At 34.9% G+C, this 27,998-nt stretch overlaps 1 protein-coding gene across 1 annotated transcript; it reads right to left on the reverse strand.

Annotated features, from left to right (window-relative positions):
* Positions 1-3,790: 3,790 nt before the first annotated feature.
* Positions 3,791-20,653, reverse strand: LOC126833583 (homeobox protein Nkx-6.1-like). Its single transcript, XM_050565007.1, has 4 exons — positions 20,231-20,653; positions 18,835-19,259; positions 12,506-12,675; positions 3,791-4,622 (listed from the first exon to the last, which is right to left on the reverse strand). Exons 2-4 carry the CDS (start codon positions 19,238-19,240, stop codon positions 4,434-4,436), a joined length of 765 nt encoding a protein of 254 aa, XP_050420964.1. The 5' UTR covers positions 19,241-19,259; positions 20,231-20,653; the 3' UTR covers positions 3,791-4,433.
* Between the last annotated feature and the right edge of the window lie 7,345 nt (positions 20,654-27,998).

The raw sequence follows: 27,998 nt of genomic DNA on the forward strand, positions 1-27,998 counted from the left end.
GTGCAGTACCTACAGCATACACAGCGTTGATCGTTATATTAATATTATACATATAGACATTGTTGAAAGCTTTGCTTGGCAGACGTTAAAGAATAATATTGCGGTTTATAAAGATAAGACCTCGTGTTACTGCACGCACGGGTTGATGTGATCACCGTTTCATCCCTCGTGTAATAATAAGGTAATGTAAAAAATAATGTCATAGTGGATACATTTTTTTTTTACTGCCCGAACTGCACACGGTTTATATGTAGAGTGGACCAATATCAGCGGATGTTAAAAAAAAGAAAAAAAAACGAGTCCATAAGTAAATAAATAATAATAAAAGCCCATTGTAAATATTTTTTGGAAGCATTACGGTGCCGGATATGAGAGCCACGACGTCCCCGGAATGGCACATAGAAGACACCTGGAACCTTTGTAAAGCCATTGTGTTCATGTACACACAACTCTTCTTGGGCTCCACCAAGCACACACACATATTATATTATAAACACACACACCGTATATAATATTATATTATGTATACTATGCGATATACTATATTACATATTATTATTATTAGTATTGTTATATACCGTTTTTGTTGTATAATATCCGGCCAAGTCTCGGCTTATACACAATGATAATAATAATAAAACCTTTAAGAAAAATGATCATATCCGTTAATAAATATTTGCGGTCCTCTGCCGATATATATATATATATACATAAAATATCATGTATTATACTTTGCCCGTTTGCGGTATACATCATATTATTATTATAGTTTGGCAAGGGAGAAAAATGCGGATTAAGCATGCCATATATAATAATAATAATAGTAATAATATAATATTGATCTGGTTTTCTCGTGTTATACTATATAATATGTATGTATAAGCCAGAAGAAACGACCGAGTCGTAAAAAAATCTTTACAAATTACAAAAAGGTCGCCGAAAAAAGTATTATGCCACGTGTAATGGGCAATGGCCAGTACGTGCATACGTATAGTATATGTATACAACATGGTAGAGGAACGATCATTGAGTAACTATAAAACTCAGACGGCCACTAAAGACAAACGCTATTCGTGCAATGATAATTACAGTAAATTCTGTATTAGGTAATACATTGAAAAAATTAACCAACTCAGTTTACATACCTAACCCACAAGGCGCACGATATGATATTCCATTGGAGAAAGGTCAGTTTCAAAGTAATCCATATGGCAATCGTCGCCTCTTTATATTTGATTTAGATTTCAACATGCCAATAATAATAATATTTTGATAGTTCAAATAATTAAAAATATTAACTATTAAATAAAACCGTATTGTTATATAGTACAAATACTTAAGTTAATACTTGATGCAAGACCCAGGATAACTTTTTAACAACCGGTTTGACTTTGTCTTGTATACAGTACACTATAGATGAGAAGTTGTGTACACTATAAAAGTTAAGTAAGACCATTCATCCAATTCCTAATCTAATTTGCGATAACAACTTCTATGTGTAATTATAGTCTCGCTGGTGTTTATACCGAATCTCTGTATTTATCAATGTATTAACTTATATACTTGAGGGTACATATCATGCAAGCGTTCACAACAATTCACCAACTCTGTATTATAAATTTGGTAAAATGTACATATACAACAACCGAGCGTGTAACTTTACATAATCCTTTCACAGGAAGTATTTAATTGTGATTTGTGTGTATACACACATGACACACGAACGAACTGCTTGTTTTCAACTCGTTTTCGAGAATGAAACGACAAACTTTTCTTCTGAGGATTAATTGTGTGGTCCTTTTTAGCATCTCTCTATGGTATATGTGTATACATTAGGCGAGTTTTATATTATTATACATATCTGAATCAAACCAACAGCATCCGCAACGCCGTACGTATAAGTTTGTACTTACTACTTGTTATACGAGGGTATTTTATTTTTGATAAAGCCAAGGGCTGGTAAAAAAAAAAATGGCAAATAAAAATGTTGCACGGTGTATTACAAGGGTATAAATGGCGCGCGCGTGTCCGAACACAGGCGATTCGTAGGGGGTGCGTGGGGGTAGGTGACGGGGAGGGTGTAAGTCCTTTTGAATTCCGAAATTGATTCGATAAGAATCTGTGCGGACCGTTACCATGGCTACTATGTCGACTTATGAAATGGACAGTTTTTCGACCAAATGTACCTTTTATCCCGTCCTCGTATACCCCCTTAATATCGCATGTCCTCCTGTATACTTACACGCGTTTCCTCTAATTCAATTGAGAAATCTGTTTTCACATATATATTAGAATAGAACACACACACACACTATACACGCTATATATATGAATGATTCAATAATATATAAACCAACGCACGAAAACGGCCGTATTATGAGCGATACACAAAACTGTTATAGGAAAATAAAAAGTATAAATAAATTATTTTTGTTCTCCTCTATTTTCTATACTCACTTTGGGCATAGCAAAACGGTGAATCGGTAAAATCGTACTACGGTTGTTGTTCCCAATAAATGATTTCTAATAAATTAATCATATACATCATATAATATTTATACTTTTATACATATACACTTTGTACAAATACACCTATTATATTCAACCCAGAATATAGGCAATTACTCATTCGATGTCAACATTAATGTCACGAGCAGCTTTTAAATTTTTCCACTGGACCAAAGCCTCTACAGTCTGTCCCTGATCTGACGAGCGGTAATAAGTAAAAAAGTATATCGCTCCCATTTAAACCGTGTAAATTTTAGTATTTTTTTCAGTCGTTGTTTGTATGAAACAATACAACTGGTCACTGGTTAGACACGGTCATAAGCCATTAGTATATCAGCTACATTGTAAAACGACTTATTCTATAGACTTCACTTAGATCAGACAACCACACTTTATATAGTCACGACTTTACTAAAAACATGGCATTTTTTTCCTATATACTTTTATATTTAGTCGACTTAATTCAATTTTAGCTTAATATTGAGTGTTATTTTGGAGGTAATTAACTATACATAGTAATTATTAACAACCGTTAAATCACCAACTGAATAATTAAAGAATTTTACTCATAAAAGTCAACTTGTTTACGATTATGCTCGTTCATAATCTTTATTTAAAGATTATGTCAACTATATATTACTTTTTACCTATGTCTACTAGCATAAAAACTTGGGTAGGAAGTCAAATGAATTTCATTTGTTTTTTTCTTATAATTTAAGTAAACCAAATTATTTAAATACACAAGCACTTTTGTGTGTGTTGTTTTAAAACCATACAGTTCTGTCAATCGAAGTAGAAATAGATATATTGATCTCAACGTCGAGTAGCTTGCTTGATCATCTCTTATAAACATCCTTTGTAAACGTGTGTAGAGTCAATTAACTTGGCCTAAATACACTTTAAATGTTTTGAAAATAAGTTCTTCTGCTTACTTCTTTGAATAGTTTCTTGTATATGAAACATAATTATTTGTGTAAATAATTAATCAAAAAAATGTAGGTATGTTATTATAGATAATTTGCGTTTATTTATAGTCTTTCAATGGATGAAAAGTTACCGTTATATAAATTATTGCCATCATATTATAGTAATAGCGATTTTTTTTTAAATAAACATATTACATATTGTACATTTTGTTTTTTCCATAAAAAGATTATACAGGACTTTTAAATTCTTATATTTTTAATGGTAAAATGTATATGTATAACTTATAAATATATACGTGCAAACGATTATCCAATTAAATCTTCCGCTAAATTAATTGTATATATTATTAACAATAGGTTTTTTTTTATGTATATGTTGTATATGTACATTGTACATACCATTTGTAGGATATAATAATATATAATATTCACATTGTATAATTACACATCATCCATAATCCTATATAATCTCTTCCTCAGAGATGCGCACAAGCAGTTAAATTAAAACATAATATTATACAAATGACGACACGTAGTACTGGTATAGAAACTGTATTAAAAAGCTTCTATTCACATGAATTTAATATAATTATGTTTTTATAGTCATTAAAAAAGCATTGTTCACATTTCGCAACACTATACAGAAAAAAAAAATAATAATAGTAATAATAATAAATAATAATAATTTAAATAAAAACAAAAAAAATGAAACAATAATAATAATAATTTTGGTAGAACCGCGAGTCAGCACTGCAATACCATTTAGCTATTTTTACACATACACTAAGATCATCTAATCTAAGTATTATAATATAATACTTATTATTTATATATATATATATATGAAATGACTAGACGTTTCAGATAATAATAATAATAATTTGCAGTACATAAGTTGTTTACCGGCCGGAAACGACCGCCAGAGGAATAACGTAAAATTTATTCGTGGGTCTTCAGGTCCAGCGTGCCAGGGTGGCCAACGCCCGGCCAAGCCTGATGCTATATGCCGCCGCCGCCGCCTCCGTAATGTGCGGCCAATTCCCTCTTGAGCCGTTTGGCCGCACTGTCGTCCCGCATGTCCTCGTCTTCGTCGCTCTCGTCGGCCGCTTCTTCTTGCTTCCTCTTGGCCGTCGCCATTTCGGCGGCGTGCTTTTTCCGCCACTTGGTCCTTCTGTTCTGGAACCACACCTGTAAAAACAAAACAAAAAAGACGACGGTTTAGCATAAAGAACAAAGGCCAAGTAATAATTGTAATTAATGCGTATCACGACTGCGAAAAGATGGAGTCGGATATCGTTTAGCTATTTCTGTGTAGGTACAACACGTTTTCCACATAATTAAAAGAAGAATGCGCGCACCGGATATAATATGGCACGGGCCATTATTTCCTACGGCGATTTGCACGAGGCGCGGCTGGCGGGGGCGGGGGAGGCGGTAAAACTTTATAATATCATATCGCTGTATGCGATTTTAATTATAAAGTTAAACCATTTGCGGGGGGAACGGCCCGTAATTAAGACCGTCCGGGGGCCGTTTGTGCCGGTGTATTTGCAAATTACGCGGTATTTAGGCGTCCATGTATTCGCCATTAATCAACCCTCGGGCTTTTGCAAAGGTCGTTAGACGGTCTTGTTTTTAATAACCGCATTAAGACGCCGCGCCATCTGGACTGCGCGCGCGCTCCCCGCCCCTCCCGTGTGCTCCTTCTTCTCCTTTCGCTGTAGCGGCACTCTTAAGCCGCCACCCCACCCCCCCCCTCCCCTCTGCATTACAGCAATAATCTCGGCGTCACATCTTGCAACGTCTTGCCATCGTCGTCCCACTCCGCGTGTACCCGCGACCCCCCTCCATCGCCGCCGTGTTCGATAATACTACTAATTGCGGGACGGTTTGCTTTACAAGCTGACGAGATCAAAACTGCCGAGTAATATATTAGGCGAGGGAGACGTGTAATTCACAGTGTTGCCAACCATGTTACGCCAATAGCCGTGTACGGCGAAAGAAAAATTGGAGAAAAACCACAAAATGATCTAACCTAACCGTATTGCTAATTCAACTAGAAATGGCTTCCAAACTCCGTTAGATAAGGTCCACAAAGTCTGAGCATGACTTACGGATTGCTTATAAACGTTTTTCGACCCTTTTCCGTTCGGTACTTACACAACATGGTGTGTATACTTATTGTTCGTTAAAATGTACATCCTTTCAAAGCGGTGGTGGCGGTGGACAATTTCAGCTGTAATACGATTAAATACTCAGTGACGGCGATAATAAAAAAAAGTAAACTGTCGGTAAAACGACCGTGAAGGCGGTTTTAATTTAGCATTTTGTGTTTTTTTTTTATGTTGCACATTGGAATTATAATTAACGACGCGCTCTGGAACACGAGGTAGGTATTAAAGGAAATTAAATCGGATGAAAATTAAAAGCGGCTCTCAGAAGTGAATATTAAACCGCATAATCTGCGACCTGGCATTAATAAAAATAATAATAATAATAACAATAACAATAATGAAAATACACACGAAAACTGTTATTTTTATATGCACCGCAATGGAGACTTTTTTTTTTATACTCGAGTGTACGTGCCCTCACCTCAACACATTCACAATCATTTTTTTCTGTCGTTTTTTTTTCTACCATAGTCTTTTTTATATATTTAAAACAGGCGGGCCAAGTGCTCTCCAGGGCGTTTGTCATTTGAATAAAAAGCACGCGCAACGTGTGCGGTTAAAAACTTTTTTAACCTGCGACTAACCCCCTCGGCCCACCCCAACGCATCGCCACGACATTAATTTACATTTTGCCTTTTTAGAATACATGTATACAACGGGTTATGTCATTGAAATAACAATAATAATAATCTACCATTGTACAAATTAAATAAGACCGAAATACGACTCTGTGCGCCTTTTTTTAAATCCCAATTATAGTAATAATATCACACATGGTTATGGGTGTACATGATTAATGTAGGTATAGGTATGGTACGAATAATTGTGAAAGACCGTCACGTCTAGGACCTGCATTTACAATTACCTAATATATCTCACGGTAAACATCATACATAATATATAACATTAAATAACATCAAAACGCGCGTACAATTAGGGCTGAAATTGAATTTAATTCCTATATTATATTATGTAAAATCGCATAGATAACCGGCAGATTTACCGGGGCGGTCCAATATTATGCTGATTAATAGCCAAAGTCCCGACATTAGAGGAGACATTATTCGAAATCGACCGTATCGCAGATCCCCAATCAATTGTATCCGGTTAATTAGGCGTGTAAAACGTGTAAACTTGGCCCCGGGCTATACCTATACCACGTTTTGATCATGGTAAACGTTAATTAACCCAATCAGAATATTGCATAGGGCATAATAATTAGCCTATTGTCCCCACGGGGTATGTAAATAAACTATACAAGTCGATCGGTCGCAAAAGGTCCGTATCTTGACCCGGCCGAGTCGGACTTGGCGCAGTGATCTCCCCCATATCATATATCTATCTATATATAAAGATTATACGGTCCCTTTCGCAGTGTTATTACTACTATTATCATTGTTATTATTAATATTATTATACGACCGTTTTAATAATACGTTACGAGCCGAGTATGAAACGGGGACAAAACAAATTCGGTCAATTCGATTTTTTTAAAACTATATTTAACGGAGGAGGGGCGATAAATCATTGGCCGACCGACTGCATATAGGTAGGACCTAGTATATATAGCTAATCTGATTATGTCGGAGGGTGTTTTTTTCCAAAAACCAAACAGGCTTTTTGTCACCAAACTTAACCTAACGTTGATGTATGCGCGTCAGCGTCAAAAAACCCGGTCAAAACCACCCCAGCAGTTTTGTTTTTAGCAGATTTATTGGCCCATCGCATTTGGAAACGCCGGCAATAATCCCGAATTTATGATTTTCCGCTTCGGACTTGTCATCCGAAAAACTATTTCTATTCGGGTAATTTATAATACTGGCAGGAAAAAAACTGTACAAATCATTATATTATTATTGTACCCGGGATATAGGTACACTACACTGCTGACACGCATAGTGTATATATATGTATACAGCGTATATATTATGTATAGTGTGTATTGTACATCTGAATTCTGTCATACATACAAATGGACAGAGTTTGTGACACTTTTTCCTGTCGGTGCACAACTATTTGACCGTATCCAGGACTTGTTCCCGGATGACTTTAGCATTGCCGGGATTGGTTGTGTTTTTAAACTGCTGTGTGATGTTATCGAAACACACACGTGCTATAAATTTATTCAAATGCAATTCTGAGGAAATTATCTCCGGACATGATCGAGTGGTACAAATTCAAATTTCATCCCCCCCCCCCGTACGCTCGTAAAGGGTCCTTTGGCGATTTTTTCGGATTTTGTCCGCCGCCACACGTTGCACATCATACAGATGGTATCTAACACACATACACATATAGGACTGCGGCGGTGGCGGTGTACATTATTATGTTAATTTTGGGATTTCCGAGACGACGAGCCTAAAGGGGCAAAGGCAAAGGGGTGCACAGCAAGAAATCCCCGAATTATGTTTTAATTAATCGAGTGTTAGACAAGTTAATGCCGAACCCAAGCCGCGCGCCACCGGTAAGTATAAAGCAGGCGCGCGCAAAAGCCGCATCAACGTCCCTCGATTATGCGAAAGGGAGATCCTGTATACGATAGGTTCGGCTTACTGCTAAAGGAACACATGTCCTCTTTATCGACCAAAAAAACGACGAGGGTCCGGTGTATATAATATATTAAAAGCCTATTATAAAATATGTAAACGTTTAAAAAAAAAAACGTGACCGACACGTCCGGTTATAGCAGCATACTTCTAACCCTTACTTCCTTGGCCGCACTAATCCGGTGACTCGACTTAACGATGTCCTAGCAAGGTCCATTATATTCTGGAAAGCACCGTACCGGCCTTTTGTACTCACCTTGGTAAGTACCTAATAATTCCCACACACATAGATCAACGATTGAGTAACGCATAATAATAGTAATTATTAAATTAATAATTTGTGGGCGAATATTTTGTTTTTAAGGTAAGCTGAGTGGGATTGCAATATATCCCGTTGAACGTTATCCATCAGTATACCTATAATATTATGGCCGGTCGATTTACAAACGGATGACGAAAAAAAACATGAAACTAAACGATGATATATTAATGGAAATAAAATAATGATATTCAAGTTGAAAGTTTTCGCGGCGATGTTTAATTAAAACGGTTTTTATTTATTAAACAAAAAAAAATAAATGTATAAAAACTAATTGAATTGCAGATGCATACTGCCTCACTGCTCTCCCACCGAAATAAAAGCATTTTTTTTTTTTTGTACAAACAATTCTATAGTTAAAATAATACAATTATTATTCTTCGATTCCGTTTCAAAATAATAATATATATTTTACAAGTATTACTTAGTTTTCTGATTACTTTTAACTTGGTCACCAGTAAAGTATATCAAATTAAATGCGTTTTCAGCGGTTGTAACCTATCCGGGATAAAAACCCTGGAGATCATTCGATTAGTATTTCTGCAAACCCATTGTGTACAACAGCGTACTGTAAATTGTAATTATATTGCATACCATATAAGAATGACTTGACTACATTAGTTATGTCGAGTCCCAAATGCACTTTACCACCAAAGTTCACAAGAGAGAGAGAGAGAGTGGGAAAGAAACAAAAAAACACAATAATACTTTAACTCGGTTAATGGACGGTGGTTGCACCCCGTGTCTAACGTAAACATATTACACAACAGCAGCTACCCTCGGTAGGATTTTTCTATAAATTGATTACCACACCACCGTGTATATACATATAAGTAAATATAATGTAATATGTACACTGTACACACACACAAATGTGTATATATATAGCGTTGACCGCCGCCTAAGCTTTTGTATATGTGTAAGCGTATAATAATTGGTTTATCGAGTCAAACCCCCCAAAAAAGGGGTTGTAAGTGTACCTACCCGTTTACGGACGGTTAACCCTGAGCGGGCGTGTGTGTTTGGCTCATATATATATATATATATATAAACACGCTTGTACTTAGTGTATATGTGTGTATATGCGACCATCGTACCCATATGGCGTTTTCTCAAAGGCTAATCCGATTTGGCCGTGCTAATGCTAACCGGGGTATCGTTGTTGTTGTTATTGTTATTATTTTTATCATCATCATAGTCATAGTGTAACCAAAACGAAAATCTCACTCCCCGCCCGTTTGAGTCAACCCCCCACCCTCAAGCGTTACTAATATTTGCCTTTGGGTTTTGGTTCAAAGTTGAAAAAAAAAATAATGATATTTGAAGAAATCAATGGCATAATCCGTACTCGGTTCAGTAATCGGTCATTGGGTGTTTAGTTAATTTGGAAACGGTTTTCTATATCCAACAACAAGCATACAATGTATTATGTTTGGTAACTATAGGAATAGTGTCAGTGGAAATATATTTAGTTGTATATGTCTTAAGAACGGCGAGCAAACAATATATAATAATATTATGCAAATATACAGTCCCTTTTAGTGTGATCATAATATTATAATATTGTGTATAGTTAACCTGAAATTATGCCCCCTCATATACTATGTATGAGTAAATTTGTAATTATGTATAGGTATATATACCGAATTCCAAGACGATGCCGGGCTAAAACCCCAAGTGAGTGGGCGGCGCCGCACTCGAGGAAAGCCTATATAAGCCGTCCAAGTATACGTTATCTCGTTATAATACAATGATTATAATATTATATATTATAAATACCGTGGCGGCCGTATATATGCGTGCATTATGGTTGAATACACATTAAGGGATAATACTCAATACTGGATTGTGTGTACAGTATATACTATGTGCATTTAGGTACTATATAGGTACATGTAATGCGTATAAAGTATGTGTTTAATTAGCTTCTCTAAAAACGACTTGTATACATGTATACGAAAAACCAACTCTGCGAAACAAAACAGGAATATAAATCTTTCGGAAACCGTAACGCGACGAGTCTTTTACGGGCAGCGATAAAAATTAAACTCAACGGCCGACGTGGAACAAAAATATTTTATACACACAGAGGGGTCGGAATCTCGTTGTGATGCTCTCTCGGCCTTTTAAACCCTATTTTTTATTTTTATTTTTTTTGGCTGTTTCCATTTGCTGCAATTGTGGAGTGGCGCGTTTAACGAAATAAAGGATTATATAGGTACGTTTCAATTGCTGCTGCCGTATATATTAATATGATTACGACCTGACGTATTCTGGTACACTGTATTATCATTATCATTATACCCAATAGTATACACTGTACAACTCTACAATATTTAAATGCAACCAACGTCTTATGTAAATTTTATGACCGTGGCGATTTCGTCGAGTTTTATCGTTTTTATACAATATACATAATACTTAATAATAACAGCTGTACCGCGTTGATGACTCGCAATGACAATTTACCATAATATACAAGACCATCGGGTAATAGTTTAAAGAACCACTTGTATGAAATGAGTCGTTTCGACTTATCAGAGCTTTTCAGAATTATCATATAATCAAGTCAAGTCAAGTTAATAAATAAGTTTTGAAATGAATTAACGCCTATTTAACATTGTATAGTATGTATACTTTAATGAGATACAAGAAACAGCTTCGACCGCGTTTCCTTTCATAATTACACATATATTGTATATGTAGGTAATAGATCTTAATGGGCGCCAAGACAAAATTATTTATGTAATACCGCATATTATTATAATAATAATCCGCGTGCGTTATTTTGACAAAACGCGTTGCGGCGATACCGTCATATAATAATATTAATATTACTCGTTATTATAATTATATTAGTGCGACAACAACACCAACAACAACAACAACAACAACAATAATAACACGGGACGACGCCGCCGCCGCAGGCACGTGCACTTTTTATACAGAGATTAAGCGACAACGACGGCGGAGGCGTTTTACAACGAGCAGCGGTTACACGGTGGCGCGTGCACTAATGAAGCGTCGTCATCGAGTGTCGGATGTTTGCGGCGGCAGAGGGTCGGTTGGCGGCGGCCGTGCACCCCACGTCGTCCGTTGAAGGCGTGATTTATGGCGGTGCCGGCCGGCCGGGCGGGCGGGCAGGCAGCGGCGGCGACGGCGGGAAAAATGAAGCGGATCGTTAGCGCTTCTTCGCGGGGCAATTAAAAGCGCCGTCACCGCTGCCTGAGCCCGCTATATTATACCACGGTTACCACGGTAACGCAGAGTTGGTTGAGCATATCCGCCGCCGCCGCCGCCTGTCATGTATTTGAGGAGAACGGATACAAGTGTTACGGCCTCGGGCTTACATGCCGGCGGGAGAAACCGAGCTGTCTGCTGTGGGGAACGGATGGGGAGCGAACGACCCAAAACCGTCACTATAATTGGAGGATTACACAGATAATTGAATCGCCCTCAACAACGTGTGGAGACACGTGTATATATACATATATATATATGTTTATAATACGAATACATAGGGCGGCGACGACACGTTAAAACCGCCACCGCCGCCGCAACCGCTTTCAATAAAAATGCAAATTCGCATAATAATAATATTAATATAATTTTTAATGTAAAAAAAAAGTCCACATTGCGCGCATATAAGGAGGGAGAAATAATATTAATACAATATTATATACAAGTAATCCCAAACCCGCGGGCCACGCCCCGGCGCGAAATTATAATAATAATATAATAAGTAAACACTGCGCGCAAGGGATTTGTTCCCAGTGACTTTTCTCTCATTTTTTTTTCTTTTTTTTTGTATCACTCAAAAACAAGATCGATCGCTTTGTTTTCTTTGTTCACCCCGCCGAACAAGATGTTTTCAAATAAAAGTAACTTTTTAATACCCCTTTTATATTCTAAACAAATTTGTTTAAATAGTATACTAATCGAGACATACCCACCAACGAGTGGCACGGGCGTTTAAAGATACAAAAAGTGTTTATAAGAAGAAAAACAGACTACAATATTCTGGTTTCTCACCTTGACTTGAGATTCGGTCATGCCCAGAGCGTACGCCAGTTTCGCCCTTTCCGGGCCGGCCAGGTACTTGGTCTGCTCGAACGTCTTCTCCAGCGCAAAAATCTGTTGCCCGCTAAACGTAGGCCTCGTGTGTTTCTTTTTGCCGTCTTTTTCTTGGTTCGAATTGTTCACTGCAACAACAAAATCAATCATCGATAAATAAATAATTATTAGCAGTATGTTGGAACAATAAAACTGGTCTTATAGGACACGACGTATCGTCGATTTCGTATCATTCCATGTGTCTAAAACTTTATCCCCGGTTGTCATTTCAATGTAATATAATAATACAGCGCAACCGATGGAAAAATAACTACACCAAAAACGACATTATACATAAATATATATAGTTAATATTTCTGATGTTATATCCGAACGTCGTAAAGTTTTCTTGCCGACCATTTGCAAAACTATACTCGACGCGCTTATTATCGAGTTTTAGGGGCGAGAGAAAAGAAAATGTATTTTCGGTCGTGTAACAGCGAAACAATAACACTGCGTGTTTGTGTGTGTGTAAATATAAAATAATATTTTCCCCGGCAGAGTTTTGTTTTCCAATATAAGAAAAATACACACACATTATATTATACAATAATATCGTAAACGCAGCAATCTGGCCGAATGATCGCTGCGGTCGATTTTTCCAACAGGACGACGCCAAACGATGCACAACCGCAGGCTAGCTCTGTTTTTCTCTCTCGCATACACACATATGAAATATATATATATATATATTGCGTTTAAAACAACGAGCAAAAGTAATATAATAAAAGGAGAGCCCGACAACAACATAAAACACGTTTAAAACGAACGCGTGCGGAGAAAATAAATAGCTGTAGCGGTGGCGAATAGCGTTGGCTTTTCCCGGGGAAAAATCCACAAGGGAAAATGCGAGAAGGGAGGCGGACGGACGGGACGAGAGCCTGGATGGGGGAGGACGTATACAGAATATAAGGGGCGTTATGTTTTTATCACTATATATATATACAGAGAGACGAGGATAAGAGAGAGGTGATATTCGGGGTTCTCGAGAAAAGCGTGTCAACGAGAATTTCATTTTGTTAACACAATCCGCAACGAAAACGGCGGCGGCAATATAAATGTATATAATATATATATATAGATATATATAAAAACACACACATTTGTTCATACACATGTATAGCCCACGGTAAACGTTATTTTCATCTGCGTGTGTGTATGTGTGTCTATTCTCTCCTATATTCAACTGCAATCGCGTTTATGTTATTTTATTATCGTTTACCGAACGACGATGATCTATTCCGAAAGCCAAAAATCTCTGTTTACCGTGTATACATATACATACCTACATAATAATATTGTGTATACTATATAGTAACCAACTGTAAACTGTGCATGTCAACTGAAAGAATCGTGCGGCTAATCAACAGCTATACTACTTAACCGGCGACGCTATGATTTCCAAAATTTATGTATTCATTTCAAAAAATTATAACAGTCCGGGCTGGCGAGTCGGTTGGCCGTTTGCCAAATTTATTTAACCGCCAAAACCGATATTGGGGTTAAGAATAGTTTTCACAAAGGATTAATGATTATTAGGTATTATTGTTTGGCCAACAACAATCGAGCTTTGTCAAACCCAAGAACGTGGTAACATTTATTAAACCCTCCTCTATATGTATATTTGACAAAAGCTTTGAGCTATTTAAAGACAATTACTATAATATATCTATTTAATAATCAGAGTTTTTTGATTTAGAAATGTCGGTACAGCGTGTAAACGCCGTGTATTCTTATTGGATTTATAGAAGTATAGACATCTTTGGAAAAGCAACGAAATATAGATAACAATTAACAAGTGATAATAACCTAACAAAATGTATTGTATAATTTGTAAATAGTTTACTCGACAGAATTGTGTTCATCTATTTATTACACAGGCGCTACCGGGGATACTGATTGCATCCCGTTCAATATATAGGTATTTTTTTATATTTAATAGCTACATTTTTCAGTATATAGCTCACATTTACAAAATTATATTGGTAAATTCCAGTATCATCTTTTATTAATATAATTTAATTATGTTAATATGTTTATACATAGTCGACAAATTAAGTTGACATATTGTATTAATTGTATGCAGCTGTTAAGGCAGTAGTACAGTTGTCGCGACGGTGAATATTTGAAACAAAACGAGAATCAGGGCCGAATATGATGATTTCATTCAAGAGGGTCGATATTATATTAAGCTTTAATATTGCGGAACAAGGACCACCGTCCCTTAAAATCATTACATAATTTGACCCTTATGAAATTGGCGGACGCTGCGTCGGTGTATATGGGGTGTGTGTGTATGTGTATGTGTATGTGTATATAACGATAAGGGAGAACACCCCCACAACCCCCCTACTATTGTTTGACACTGTGACGGAAGCTAATTGAATAGCTCGCAGTGTAGATTGAAAACGATATTGCCGGCCGCTTTGGGGACCTTGCGGCGAGGAAGGGCAACATCCCCCTCGACCTTCCCTTACAACCCGTCCCCGCCGTCCCCGCCGTCTCTGACGGTCAGTTCCCGGGGATTACCGCACGCCATAACACTTTCGCCACGCCGCACATTGCTTTCGAGCTGCAACAGCTTGGGACAACCGCAAAGCAGCAGTGCCAGGGCGGAGAGGGCGAGACAGGTGTTCTCAGGCCTGGAAAAAAACTTTCTGGACGCTTTCAGAGTATATATTATTATAAATATACAACACAAACCTACACGACGGCGTATCGACGGTAAATTAGGCGCTTTATGTCTATTTTATGATATATAATATAATATTATTATGATGAAAAACGTCTTCGATAAAATAACATCACAAGCGCGTTTGTTGTCTCCACTAATATCACTATAATCACTGTTGAACGTCATTATATAGGTAATAAGTAAAATTGTAGAATATTTTTTCACATTTAAAGGTACTTAGTGAGTCCATATAAAACACAACTAGGAAGATTTATTAAAATCATTTATGTCCCGGCCACCGTTTACTGATGATGCAAAAGTGCATGTCCGTTGTTATCCGACAAATCATTATAAATTATTATTATTACATATTCTATAACAAAATGGCTGCTAGGGGGAACTTAACAATGGGGCACCGCACGACATATTGTCCTTTTTAACGCAGCAAGCGGATATTATATTATATTCTTCCCGCCGTTCCATATAATATATATACTACAAGTTATATATACACAATATGAAACATCTGCTGCCGGGATAAGCTAATTATTCCAAAAGGTGTCTGTCCCTCTTTTTTTCCTTCTTCCTAAAATATATAAATATATATATACACACGTCAGTCAATTAGTCACGAGCAATTATTTATACGTGAATTAACCCGCCGAGCCGCATATTCGCATAATTTATCTCCATTTATACCTACTTTATACCGTTTCAAGTTTCAACATGTTATAATGTCTATACATTAGGTACATATAGATCAAACGGCATAATACCCATCCTGCTATTATCACAAGAATTCACATATGCGTGCACGTTATACTGTTAAATCACAGTAATACAGTTACAAAACAATAAAATATATACTATATATTATGGCAGATATCAACGAGTTTGATGTATAGACAAAATCTTATTACTTTAGTTTAATTGAAACACTGTATACATATTTTAACGAGTACTGCGAACATATAAATCTCGTTACCGAGATATTGTTATATATATATGGTGTATCTGCAATAAATCGAGTTCCAAAACCGCACACCGGTAGAATAGTGTAGGTATATATAACCATGTTAAGAATGTCGGCCACGGCTAAGTTAATATGGCGGAGAAGGGTATAATGACGGCCATGTTACGACCCCCTCGAATATTTCCAGAGGGTAGTTTAGGCGAGGGGACCGCCGTCGTATAATCCTCGCGGTTGCTGTACATTACGCTTGCGCTTATAGAGCCAAAACAAAAGAAAAATACATACTCAAGTATATAATGTATAATATGTAACGCCAGCGTTTCTATCTAACTACATTTAATACAATTATTGTTTATTAATCAATTTTACACAATGAAAATATGTGTTGGTAATCTGAATAATTATCTAATAAAATAGGTATAAACGTTATAAACACTTGATACTTTTTTGTTCATTTAGCCAATTATGGTGTTTAAGTTTAGCAAATACACCGTTTGTCTAGACTGCAGCTCTAAATAAACATGATGATAAAAATTATATTTTACCGGTGATATCGCATAGAGACGCTACTGAAAGAGTGAAGTGCGGTCAATGCGTTTGAACTTGACGTGCAACGCGGCTATGCACATACTCTATAATAATGTATAGATTCAGTTATCTACAGGTATTATATATTATTACTATTTTAGAAAATACAAGAGCGCCCATAAACCAAACCAATTAATTTCGCGACCCGGTGACACGTCGGAGGTATTGGTATACCTATTTATTGTTTTTTATGGTCCTTTGTTTGCTGTTAGTGTCGGCTATAAGGATTGTAATTGAAAAAAAAAATAGTGTGCGCTGACCGTCATTACGCCAATTAGACACACACGGCGGGAAACGCGCATCGCACTCGTCCGATGAGTTTTTACTTATTCTTATATACAGATTATTACTATTATATTTTTTATATACGGTCGTTAAATTTTCAAGGGAAAAAAATTGCCATGCAGCCACCACGACGACCACCTCGTCGAGGGGATAAAAAAAAAAAAATGATGTGACGAAGTATACCTAAACCTTTTAACGTTGTTGTATCCCCGAATAATCCCACGGATATATTTTTTCCAACCGAAGCGGCGGGGGTTGTAGGGGTACGAGAGGGAGGGTGGTTAGGGGTGTCGAGTGTATTTTTTTCTGGAATGCGTGTTTATCCACCCCCACCCCCTCTACTATTTTTTTTGTTTTTTTTAATGCTGAAAACTAAGTTTGTGCGTCCGCAGCCGAGCAGGCCACACAACACGACCGGGTAAAAGGATAAAATATATATTATATTATATAAATATATATATATATATATAGGAGGAAAGGGTGGTTTTGCAGCAATCGAGCACATCTGTTACCAACCGATGCCCCGCCGTCGGTTTTGACCGCCACGGCGGTTGCCGATATTTGCCCGAGGACGTCATTTGTCACTATACAAACACACATTGACCATGGAAATCATAGGCCAATAAAAAAAACAGTTTATCCATAGCAGTTTATACATACGTTATGTGCAGTGTGTGTAATATGAATAGATAGACAAACCGAAAGTTTTTAACCGCAAAAAATATTGTTAAAAAAAGCGCGTCGCACAATAAGCTATATTAGTAATAATAAAGGCGACTACAGTAGCAAAACCGCAGTCATAAAAGCACTTGTTTGAATTTTTCACCTAACAAAAATAATTATATTTTATATTTGACGATTTAATTAAAAATGAACGGTTCTCATAAAAAAAAAACCAAAAATCACTTAGGTGTAGGTACATTAACATGACATACCAATAGAATGTATATTATAAAGACAACTTAGTACTTTATATAGTACTCAAAAATGAAGCACGATTTGTTTTAATAACACCGAGCACGTTTTAAAACAGAAATTACAAACGTCAAACTAATATATAAAACGTGTTTTTATAGAAATAGATCATATAGTTTGAACCCAACTGATATTTTTATTTACAAATTATGTAGTAGGTTTTTTTTAGCTCGTACAGCTGTTTTTTGAAACTACTCGATTTAAATGACAAAATTTGTATGCAACTGGTTTAAAAAATTAAAGAGTTTTAAACAGCGGAAATTATAATTATATACTAAAATCGTTTGCGCGATAAATGCAAAACGTAATTGCTTTAAAATTACTCTTTTCTCGCCACTTTTAGGCAATAATATAAACTTTGAGGGCGTGAGACATAAACGAGAAGCTCATAAATATAGCGGTTATAAGGGCGTTTTAACTTTATTGCTACTATACAAAATAACGCTGCTGCTTATGTTGCAACTTCAGTCTTCAGCATATTATATTACCTATTCCTATATATCATTCGAAAACTATACAACGTTGGTCATATAGCAAATTATAATAAATTCAACAGTTAATTCAAAATTAAATATACAACTCTAGTCTCTAAGTAGAGGTAAATATATAGTCTTAAGGGAAAATTATGTTAAAGCGTTTCGTCTTTCGTTATATTAATGTCATCTGATATTTACTTATATTAAATTATAACTCTTATATACTAAATGTCTGTACATTAACAGTTACTATAATATTATGACATTATATACTTACAACTGGCCAGCCTGTCCCTCCAAGCGATTGGGTTGTTGACCAGCCCCTGGAATCCGGGCCAGTACAGGTTTCTGGTGGTCAGGTCGGCGAGCGTGGTGGCCGGGTGCTTGACGCCGCCGTTGTGGAAATACGAGGCGGCGGCGGCCATACCGGCGGCCGCGATACCGGCCACGCTGTTAAACGCCCGTTGCTGGTGGCTGATGGCCACGGCGGCCCCGGTGGTCGGCGGCCGCGACAGTATTTGCTCGATACCGTGCGGGTTGCCGGCCGTGCACCCGTTCTTCATTTCGGTCATGGTGTGCAGCGCGGCCAAAGGGGGGCTGCTGCTGCACGGCACGTCCAAAAAGTTGAACATGGGCGACAACATGTTGTGGTGGTGGTGATGTTGTTGCTGTGATAGCATCATGGTTGAGCCTAACGACGACCTATAGGTACAAGAATGAATATGACGTTATTATAATTTAATAGAAATACCTATCTATAACTAATTATAGAAACAAGTTGTACTTTTTTTTAATTTAATGGTTCCTATGACTAAACCTACCATCGGTCTTAGGTATTAACTTTTTATTATTCGTAGTAAATTTAACTACATAATAATATTATCACATTAATATTATGACATGTTCGGCTATAGTAATAAAATAAAATGTAAATAGGAATAATTGCTGATAAAGTCTTTACACGTTATGTATTACACACTTTACTAATTACAAATTTGTATTATAAACTTATAACAGTAGCTATTCAAAACAATTATTTACTCAAAAATTAATTTACTATATACCTACTGAAAACGGTATACTAAGAAATAATGAAATGATTTAATATTATATTATTATTATCTATTTTTTAATACCTAGATTTTTATGTGTAGCACAACATAACAAATGATGTATTAGTGTAAAATTTATAATATACATTGACCGATTTTATGATTCTCGTTAAAACTGATACGGTAATTTTAAAAACCTTCGTGAAATCGTTTTGAAAAAAAATTAGTCTTAACAATCTATTTATTAATAGCATCTACTATACAATATTAACGTCTCTAAAAAGACCCACGTGGATTTTTATAATAATCGTCTACACGCGGGTATACAGTTTTAAGTTGAAATTTTCTTGATCTTTAAAAAAATTATGTAAAACAAAAATAAATTTTAATTTAACGATATCACCCAATGAATATTGTTTATATTGTAAGATACTATACCTACATGATCGGTATAAAATACCAATTTTTTTAGAACATATTTTTTACATTTTAACTGGTTCAAATATACCTACACTTGATAATAATATGTTTAGCGAGTATATAATTAAAAAAACTCATTTATTTCGGTACAAATAAATAATTGTAATGAAAAAATGTACTATATTATTTAATTGTACCAACCTGGACGAGTCCTCAGCCTCGCTGGTCGTCCCGCTCTGTGCTCCCGGTGATGCCGTCGTGGTGATGATCTGGCACTCCGGACAATTTCCAAAATAGGTGATTGCGTTGACAGCGGGGTTGTTCGTGACGTCCAACGACGACCACCCCTTGGACACCGTTGTGTATTGTTCAAACGATTTTATCCGTCCGGCTCACTCGATCGACACAGCGTAATAATTATCATATACGCAAACAATATTATACTATAGACGAGCACGCGGTTTAACAGCTACCGATGGAAATCGCACCATATAAATCACGATCGACGAGTAGGAGGTATGTTCGAAATAAAATAAAAAAGTTTAAACTATTTTGGTGTGTTTTTTTTTTTAACGACCGCTCGGCACCGAAAACTATATGATACTAATAATGATAATGCGACGAGGGCAGCAGCACGACCACGACGACGGCGGTCCGATGAAGTGACCGAAAAAAACGGCCAACGATAAATGCGAGCGTTCGCACACCTAGACCGGCGGCCGTCTCGGTCTCACCCCGCGTGCGGCCACGCCCACCGCGAAGCACATTGGACGGACGCCGGTGCCCGCCCACCGTGGCCGCGAGCGGTGCTGCCCGCCGCCGCCGCGCCGGTCGGTCGGCCCCGAACGGTCGCTAGCCGCCGCCGTGTTAATCAATTACTACTCAACCGAACTCGATTTTAATGCTTTGTTATTATGATGTTCGTTCGTTACGGTTAACAGGGGTTTGCGTGTGTCCCCGAGCCGGCCACGCCCCCCGAATCGTTGGACCGGGGGCCGTGTGAAGGGGGACGACGGGAAATATGATAAAAATACAGCGAGAGGGGAACATAAAACGCATACGTGCCCAATAGACGTCCTCTCTCTCTATACACACATGTAATATACCTTATCATATAATTATTACCTACATTAAATAATTATTGACGCATCGTCGAACGTCTCTGAACTAGCGGTAGGGAATAACAGCTAATAATATATAACAATATTATTATAGATACATAAATTATTATTATTTTTATACGAAAATCGCTCAAACTTCTATCAAGTTCGAATGTTTGTATCGTAATTAATAAGTAATAACCCGTGTCGTCATGCACTGGTCTTTAAAAATTGTCAACGTGTAAAGAATTACAAACAGTTATATCTAACATAAGTATATAAATTACTTATAAAATATGCAGTATACATATATTATTTCTTCTGCGTAAATAAATACAAAATAAAGCTTACAAGTATTTCGAGACAGAATATACAAGTATATTGTAACTATTTTATATTGTATAATATTTTAATTAATAATATATTTTATAGTATTATATTTTAATAATAATTCTGTGATATTTGGTCAGAAGGTGGGTAAGATACTATGTATTATTACTGTATAGTATATCATTGCTGTTATAATACAACACTTAAAAATGTCAATACAATATAATTAATAAAATAAATATAATTTAACTGATAACACGCACTATTTCAAATATTATCTATCCCTGCTCTTGAGCTTATGCGACACATATAGGTACAATACCTATTTGCAAGTTTTGCTTTGTTGTGATAAAGATTTATAGATTACTATACATAATTTTAAATGTATATAGTATATACTATATAATTATTTTTCACAATTATATTGTAACTAATTTATAAATATTTTTACCTCGATAAAGCAAAATCAGAATAAAATATTTATTATTATTTCTTGAAACATGATTCGTATAAATTATCATTTTGTTTTTGACAAGACGAATTCAAGGAAGAGTTAAGGTTCACTTGTTTTACCCCTGCCAAGATGTCCTTGTATTTACTCAAAATCGTCATTCTTGGTGACCACTGACACAGCTGTACATAATAGTTAGTATACAGAGTGTAGACTCTACACCATATTAGGCATGTCCCTGACTAGTGACTTCTCTCAATTGATAACCGCAATTATGCATACAATTTTAAAATACAAAAATATATTTACTTATATATATATATATATTTTAAAAAAATGTCCAGCCCCCCTCAAGTTAAAAATTGAAATTGCGCCTATGCTTCTCTCAATTGATAACCGCAACTATAAAATAATAATACCCACTAAAATATATAGTAGCTATAGGTTAATATAATAATTAATAACGGTTGTCGTCACCGTCATAATGGCGATGACTATGTGATCATCATATACCTACTCTGTATATATTATTATAATTTTATCATCAGCATAACGATAGAACAAGTCCTCCCCTTCGTTTTGTGGTCGGCAATATAGGCATATTATATGCGGATTTACAACGGACGGACAACACGCGTATTGAGTATTGTTATATTATAATATAGGCGTTTAATACCTACTTATTATATTATATCGCTACCGTTGCCGCCCAATAATTTGTCATCAAAACCCATCGGAGAGACCAAGACAAAAAGCACTGTACCTCTGTATGGTATATATAAAATTATATTTTGTTATATCGTAAACTGCACAATAGAGGCGTGCTTGATGGCATCATTATCGCATTTGCATCGCATCCGTATTCATCAATAACCCATATAGAATGTTCGGCATCTAAAGCGCAGCAATCAGTCTTATTACCAATAAAATACCTACCGACGTCACGAGTTGTACAAAAAGTCAGTACATAATATACATGCGTTAACCGTGTAGTAGTGGGATAGAACTACTGATATAAGATAAAAGTTAGAACGTTTGCGTGTTTGTGGAAGAAATTGTATACAATCCCTATATAACACCATCGTGGCAGGGATCCTCGTTCTCACCTCTATTAACACCCTCCTTAAACCTAACGGAGCGTAGTACAGAATATATCACACGAGAATCCATCCGTCATTTTTCATTACTACCCCTGTTTTTCCCCATGGCACACTGTTATAAATTATGTTATTATATTATTTTACTAAAGGAAATGTACAACTTGAACACACAAAAAATATAAAATGCGATTGTATATGTATACTATATTTTGTTATCCTTTTGTATATAGAGCTTAAACCTACATATTATTGTGCAATTGTATCATTATCTCATATAATGTATGATTATGGTACGGGTGGTGTCACATAGGTACTAACAATTCTTCAAAGTAATTATTTTGTCATTTTTATTTTCGGTAAGTACCTAAACAAATCGTATTTTTAACAACTATGACTTTAATAATTATTATACACGGAAAAAATACATAGTTGGCCCAACTAAAAATATGGTTAATATAATAAATACACAATACATTTATCATATTTGTACATGTCCAATTGACAATGCGATATATATATATATATACGGTAAATCTAAATAGCAAGATAACACAGATACACTATAATACAATTTAATTGCATACATAATAGGCTAAGAATGAAAGAGTAGTCAATGTTATTCATTAATTTATAAAGAAATGAGACGTGACAGTTATGTCTCCTTACTTTTAAAGCTTGTAAATTTAAATAATTAAGAATGTCATCAAAGCCAGAAAGACGGATCCTTTACATTTATTTTACATTTATTATTATTACTATTATTTTTAAAGATTAATTAATGAGGCATATTCTTAGTTGCTTAAACTAAACATTTAGTTAGCAGAACTATTTATTTTGTTATTCCAATTATAAATGTATTACTTCCCTAAATTAACCATAATTTAAGTCGTTCCAACTAACTTTTTTTCATCATCGTACTGGATCTATCAGTAAGCAACACCAGATCTGTAAATTTCTAATTGATTTGCCTCTCTTTTTTTTTTATAATCGTTTAATCGCGCATAATCCTAATTAATACAGCTATAGATGAATAACCATCGCCGAATGTGTTGCTCAATGCTCTATATTAGTATCTAAATACATATAATATATTAATCTCTATAGTGCTATTATACTGTAACATTTTTAGATGCGATAATAACATCAAAATATATAATAATTACTAATAGTGTAATATAATATAACTGACTGCAAGGGTAACAGCTATACATGTACTATACCTACATGTAGGTGTATAAAATATACTCTACATATTAAAACTCCGCCTTGTATCGCAGTAAACAATTATAAGATTAAATACACACTTGAACGATAAAACGGCAAAATTATGTAAATGCGAAATCGAGGGTAGGTGAGTGTGTGTAGGTATAAGTGGAATTTGTGCGTATATAGGGTAATTAAAATATTGCGGAACAAAGTAGTAGGTTAATTCAAAATATAAAAAAAATTTTTTTAAAAATGAAAACAACATTAAAACCGTAATCGCGATGAGTAATAAATCCTTAAATAACCCACCACCAAGTATTATTCATGTTAATTAAAAAATATAAACGCGGCCCTCACATATACACAAGGGGGTGGATCCCTCTTCGGTTTTTGCGCTAAACATCATGCCCCCGGACGTTCCAATCTATTGTGTCCGGCTCGGTGTATACACCATTACTAAATACGCATATTATACAAATGGAGGGATTCATAATAAAATGTTAACTGCACTGCACTGCAACAAAGCCAAACGGTGCTGCGGTGTCCCCTTTATTTTTTATTTTTTTATTTTAAAATAGCCGTAATAACTAAATCACACGGCATAATGAGGTTACAGGCGAATTATTTATCTTTAATAGCTCTACGCGAGATGAAAATCAGTGAACTTGTTTTTGACTTCGTCCCATATATCAATTTTATGGTATACCGTATACAGAATAGATTAACATAATTACATTACATTAATTCGTGAACATTCGCCACGATTCTCACACTTTAGGTATAGTTACTGACAAAATTCTGCTGCCAAGCACTGTTGCACAATAAAGTCACAAGGTTGGTGCATGTAGATTGTTTTTAATGTTAAAAACTTCACAGTTGTATCTTTTACATATTTTATTATAATATACTTATCTTATTTTATACTTTTATACATACACAACGAAGGTATCTATAACTTCATTATTTGTAACAACTTAGACTATGATAATATAATATTTATATAATTTATACTCATTAGTATAAAAAAAAAGTTGCTTTAATTGCCTAAAATATTTATAGACTTTTGATACGCAGATGTTAATTATGTCCATATTTTATAATAAAACAAAAAAATCTTTTTTTATTATTTTATCTTGACATTTATTTTAAAAACCCCATATATTTAATTTTTATTTATTAACACAAGAATATTTTACTTAAAATAATGACTGGTCAATAACCAGTTTTTAACATTTTTTTCACAGCTCTAAGTCAAAAGAAAAAAGTAAAAATGAAAAGAATATTTTTAGTGTGAAGACTGTTATCGTAGTTAACCAATCACCTGGTTAATTGTAATGTACCATGATCAATCAAAATATATCACATTTCTAATATATTAAAGTGTCTTGGGTTAATGTTTCCACATTTCAATGGTTTTTTCCAATTTTTCCAGTTTGTCATCTAGGGATGAATCTCCTCAAGATTTAATTTAATTTTTAACTCCTTTTTTATGTATTAAAACAAATATCTAAGATTTCTGATAGATATTTGAAAAAAAATTATTTATCAAATGTTATAAACTGTATACTATGACCAAAAAACTTCAAAAACATTTCCAGGAGATTTTTTAATTTTTAATTTTATACTATTCACTGTCTATATATTGTACATTGCAGAAATTTCCAGAAAATGTATAATGTTTAAACAGTTATTGTAGTCCAATACTTATTTGTTGTAGGTATATACTTACTCCTAGCACCTAATCCAGGTTCAGGATTACCGTAGGAGTAATATTATGGACAGTTGGCCGCATAAAGAGAAAACAATTTTTGTAAGGCGCATCTTTCTAGTATGGAAAGAAAATGTTTTACTACTTTTACTGTTGAACTCACAGGTAGGTAGTGCAAAGGCATAAGCAGGACTCGTACCTATACGCCTATGTCGGATATAGTAGGCTCTGAATTATTGAAATACCTAATAAAATAAGAAAATAATAAACCTTCACCATTAACACCAGTGTTCCACTAAAATACATCCACTTAACGCTATTGTAAAAACACCATTATAACTGTTGCAAAATTGTAGGTAAGTATTCTGTATTACATAATATGGTTTTTATATCTAACTAAAAAAGAAAAATACAAATATGATATTGAATTATAGAAATTAAAAAAAACAGTGTTAAAAATAAACTTTTTGATACAAAAAAAAAACGTTTGTCATTTTATACTGTTAATAAACGTCGTAAGCATTTCGATAAAATATGTATATACGACTACTATGGTATTCAAAGGCCATTTATGTTTCAGTCTTTTGTTCTCTTTAAATAAAAAAATATCTTTCTATATATATATATTGTGTTCAATGGGCACGGCGAGGGAAAAGAGAGAACAGAAAAAACTCTCTGAATATTGTGTATAGGAATATCAAAGTGGAAAATTAAAAAACATCAATTTACGCCGTTCTTTCTACATTGTTTATTGGATGCTAACTTTTTAATACAAAACTTTTTTATACCGATAAGACTGTCGGAAAAGCAGCCAATTTTATTATTCCTTTTTGTTATTTTTTTATATCTTTGATAACTTAAAAGTACCGCCCCCGGCCCCTCCTATACATACACAAATGGCTCCGATATTGGCAAAGGTTTTCATAACTTTTTTTGATTTCTATATTAAACGCCTTACAAGTACGGTAATAAATTATACGCCCTAATAATGTTTTTTTGTTTTTTTTTAACCTATTCCGTTCACCTCCTCGCGTATACATTTTTTGAAAGAAAAAAAAACCTTACCCGTCATCTCTTTGCAAATTAAGTTACTTTTTAGTACAATAACAACGAGAGCAAAGAGGGGACGACGTTGTATATATTATATATATACATTATTTTGTTTTTTTCTTTTTCATTTTTACACTCCATTAGTCTTCCAAACTATAAACAATCCCGTTTATTTCGTAAAACGTTAACAGCCTTCTTATTATATGCTCTGCTTTGCCAATTTTTAGTGTAATTGATATCACCATACGCATATGGCGACAACGGCACAATACAACACGAGGGACCAAATAAAATAAAATATTCAAATCGGCTTAAGACAAAAACTAATGTAGGTTGCCAACGGTTTCACATAATATATTAATACTAATTTCAAAACTTTTTTTTTGGGAGCAACCGCCTGAAATTCATAAGCTCCTTAAACAAAAAATTATTATGTTCAGACAATTACAATTATAGCTGCCCAAGGATAGACAGTTTATAGCACCGAATACTATACTAATGTACGAGAAATTATAAAGTCGAGGTGGATTTAAATCTAGTCCTTGTTTAAATTTGTAAGTTTTAGATTGGATGAAATTCAAAACTGTTAACTCTGAGTATCGGCAAACAACGCAAAAACCACGTGGTACTACCAAAACCACTTTGGTTTTAAATATATTTTGTTAAGCGGATTGCATACGGTCTGTTTTTAAAGAGTTTTGTATAGGCAATATTTAAGAAAAAAGTGGTTTTCATAAATTTTAACCTTGTTAATTAATTTTCCGGTGAATTTGTATACGTTTCAAGGTATTATTTTTAATTTATACACATTTTCGCTACCAGTAAAATTTATTTTAGACCAAAAAGCTAGACAAAATTTGTACTACTTAGAATGGTCAAATTTCAAATCATTATTAAAACCCAATTTTTTTTAGTTAAAAAAGAAACAATTAAAAATCCATTTTCTACATAACCTAGAAAAGTTTCCATGAATTAGTATATCTTTACAGAGTTGAATCGGACCATATCCTATAAAACATAACTG

Source organism: Adelges cooleyi, unplaced genomic scaffold (assembly GCF_023614345.1).
Source record: "Adelges cooleyi isolate 19-005CV unplaced genomic scaffold, UGA_ACOO_1.1 ACOO_flye_CR_arks_rails_tigmint_CR_PRNA_2, whole genome shotgun sequence".
Taxonomy (NCBI): domain Eukaryota; kingdom Metazoa; phylum Arthropoda; class Insecta; order Hemiptera; family Adelgidae; genus Adelges; species Adelges cooleyi.

Excerpts from the sequence above, each read along its gene's own strand:
- LOC126833583 (XM_050565007.1), bottom strand. The coding sequence starts at position 19,240 with ATGATGCTATCACAGCAACAACATCACCACCACCACAACATGTTGTCG. Across the intron at positions 12,676-18,834 it reads GAGGGACAGGCTGGCCAGTT|TGAACAATTCGAACCAAGAA; the intron begins GTAAGTATATAA and ends TTGTTGTTGCAG. Across the intron at positions 4,623-12,505 it reads TGACCGAATCTCAAGTCAAG|GTGTGGTTCCAGAACAGAAG; the intron begins GTGAGAAACCAG and ends TTGTTTTTACAG.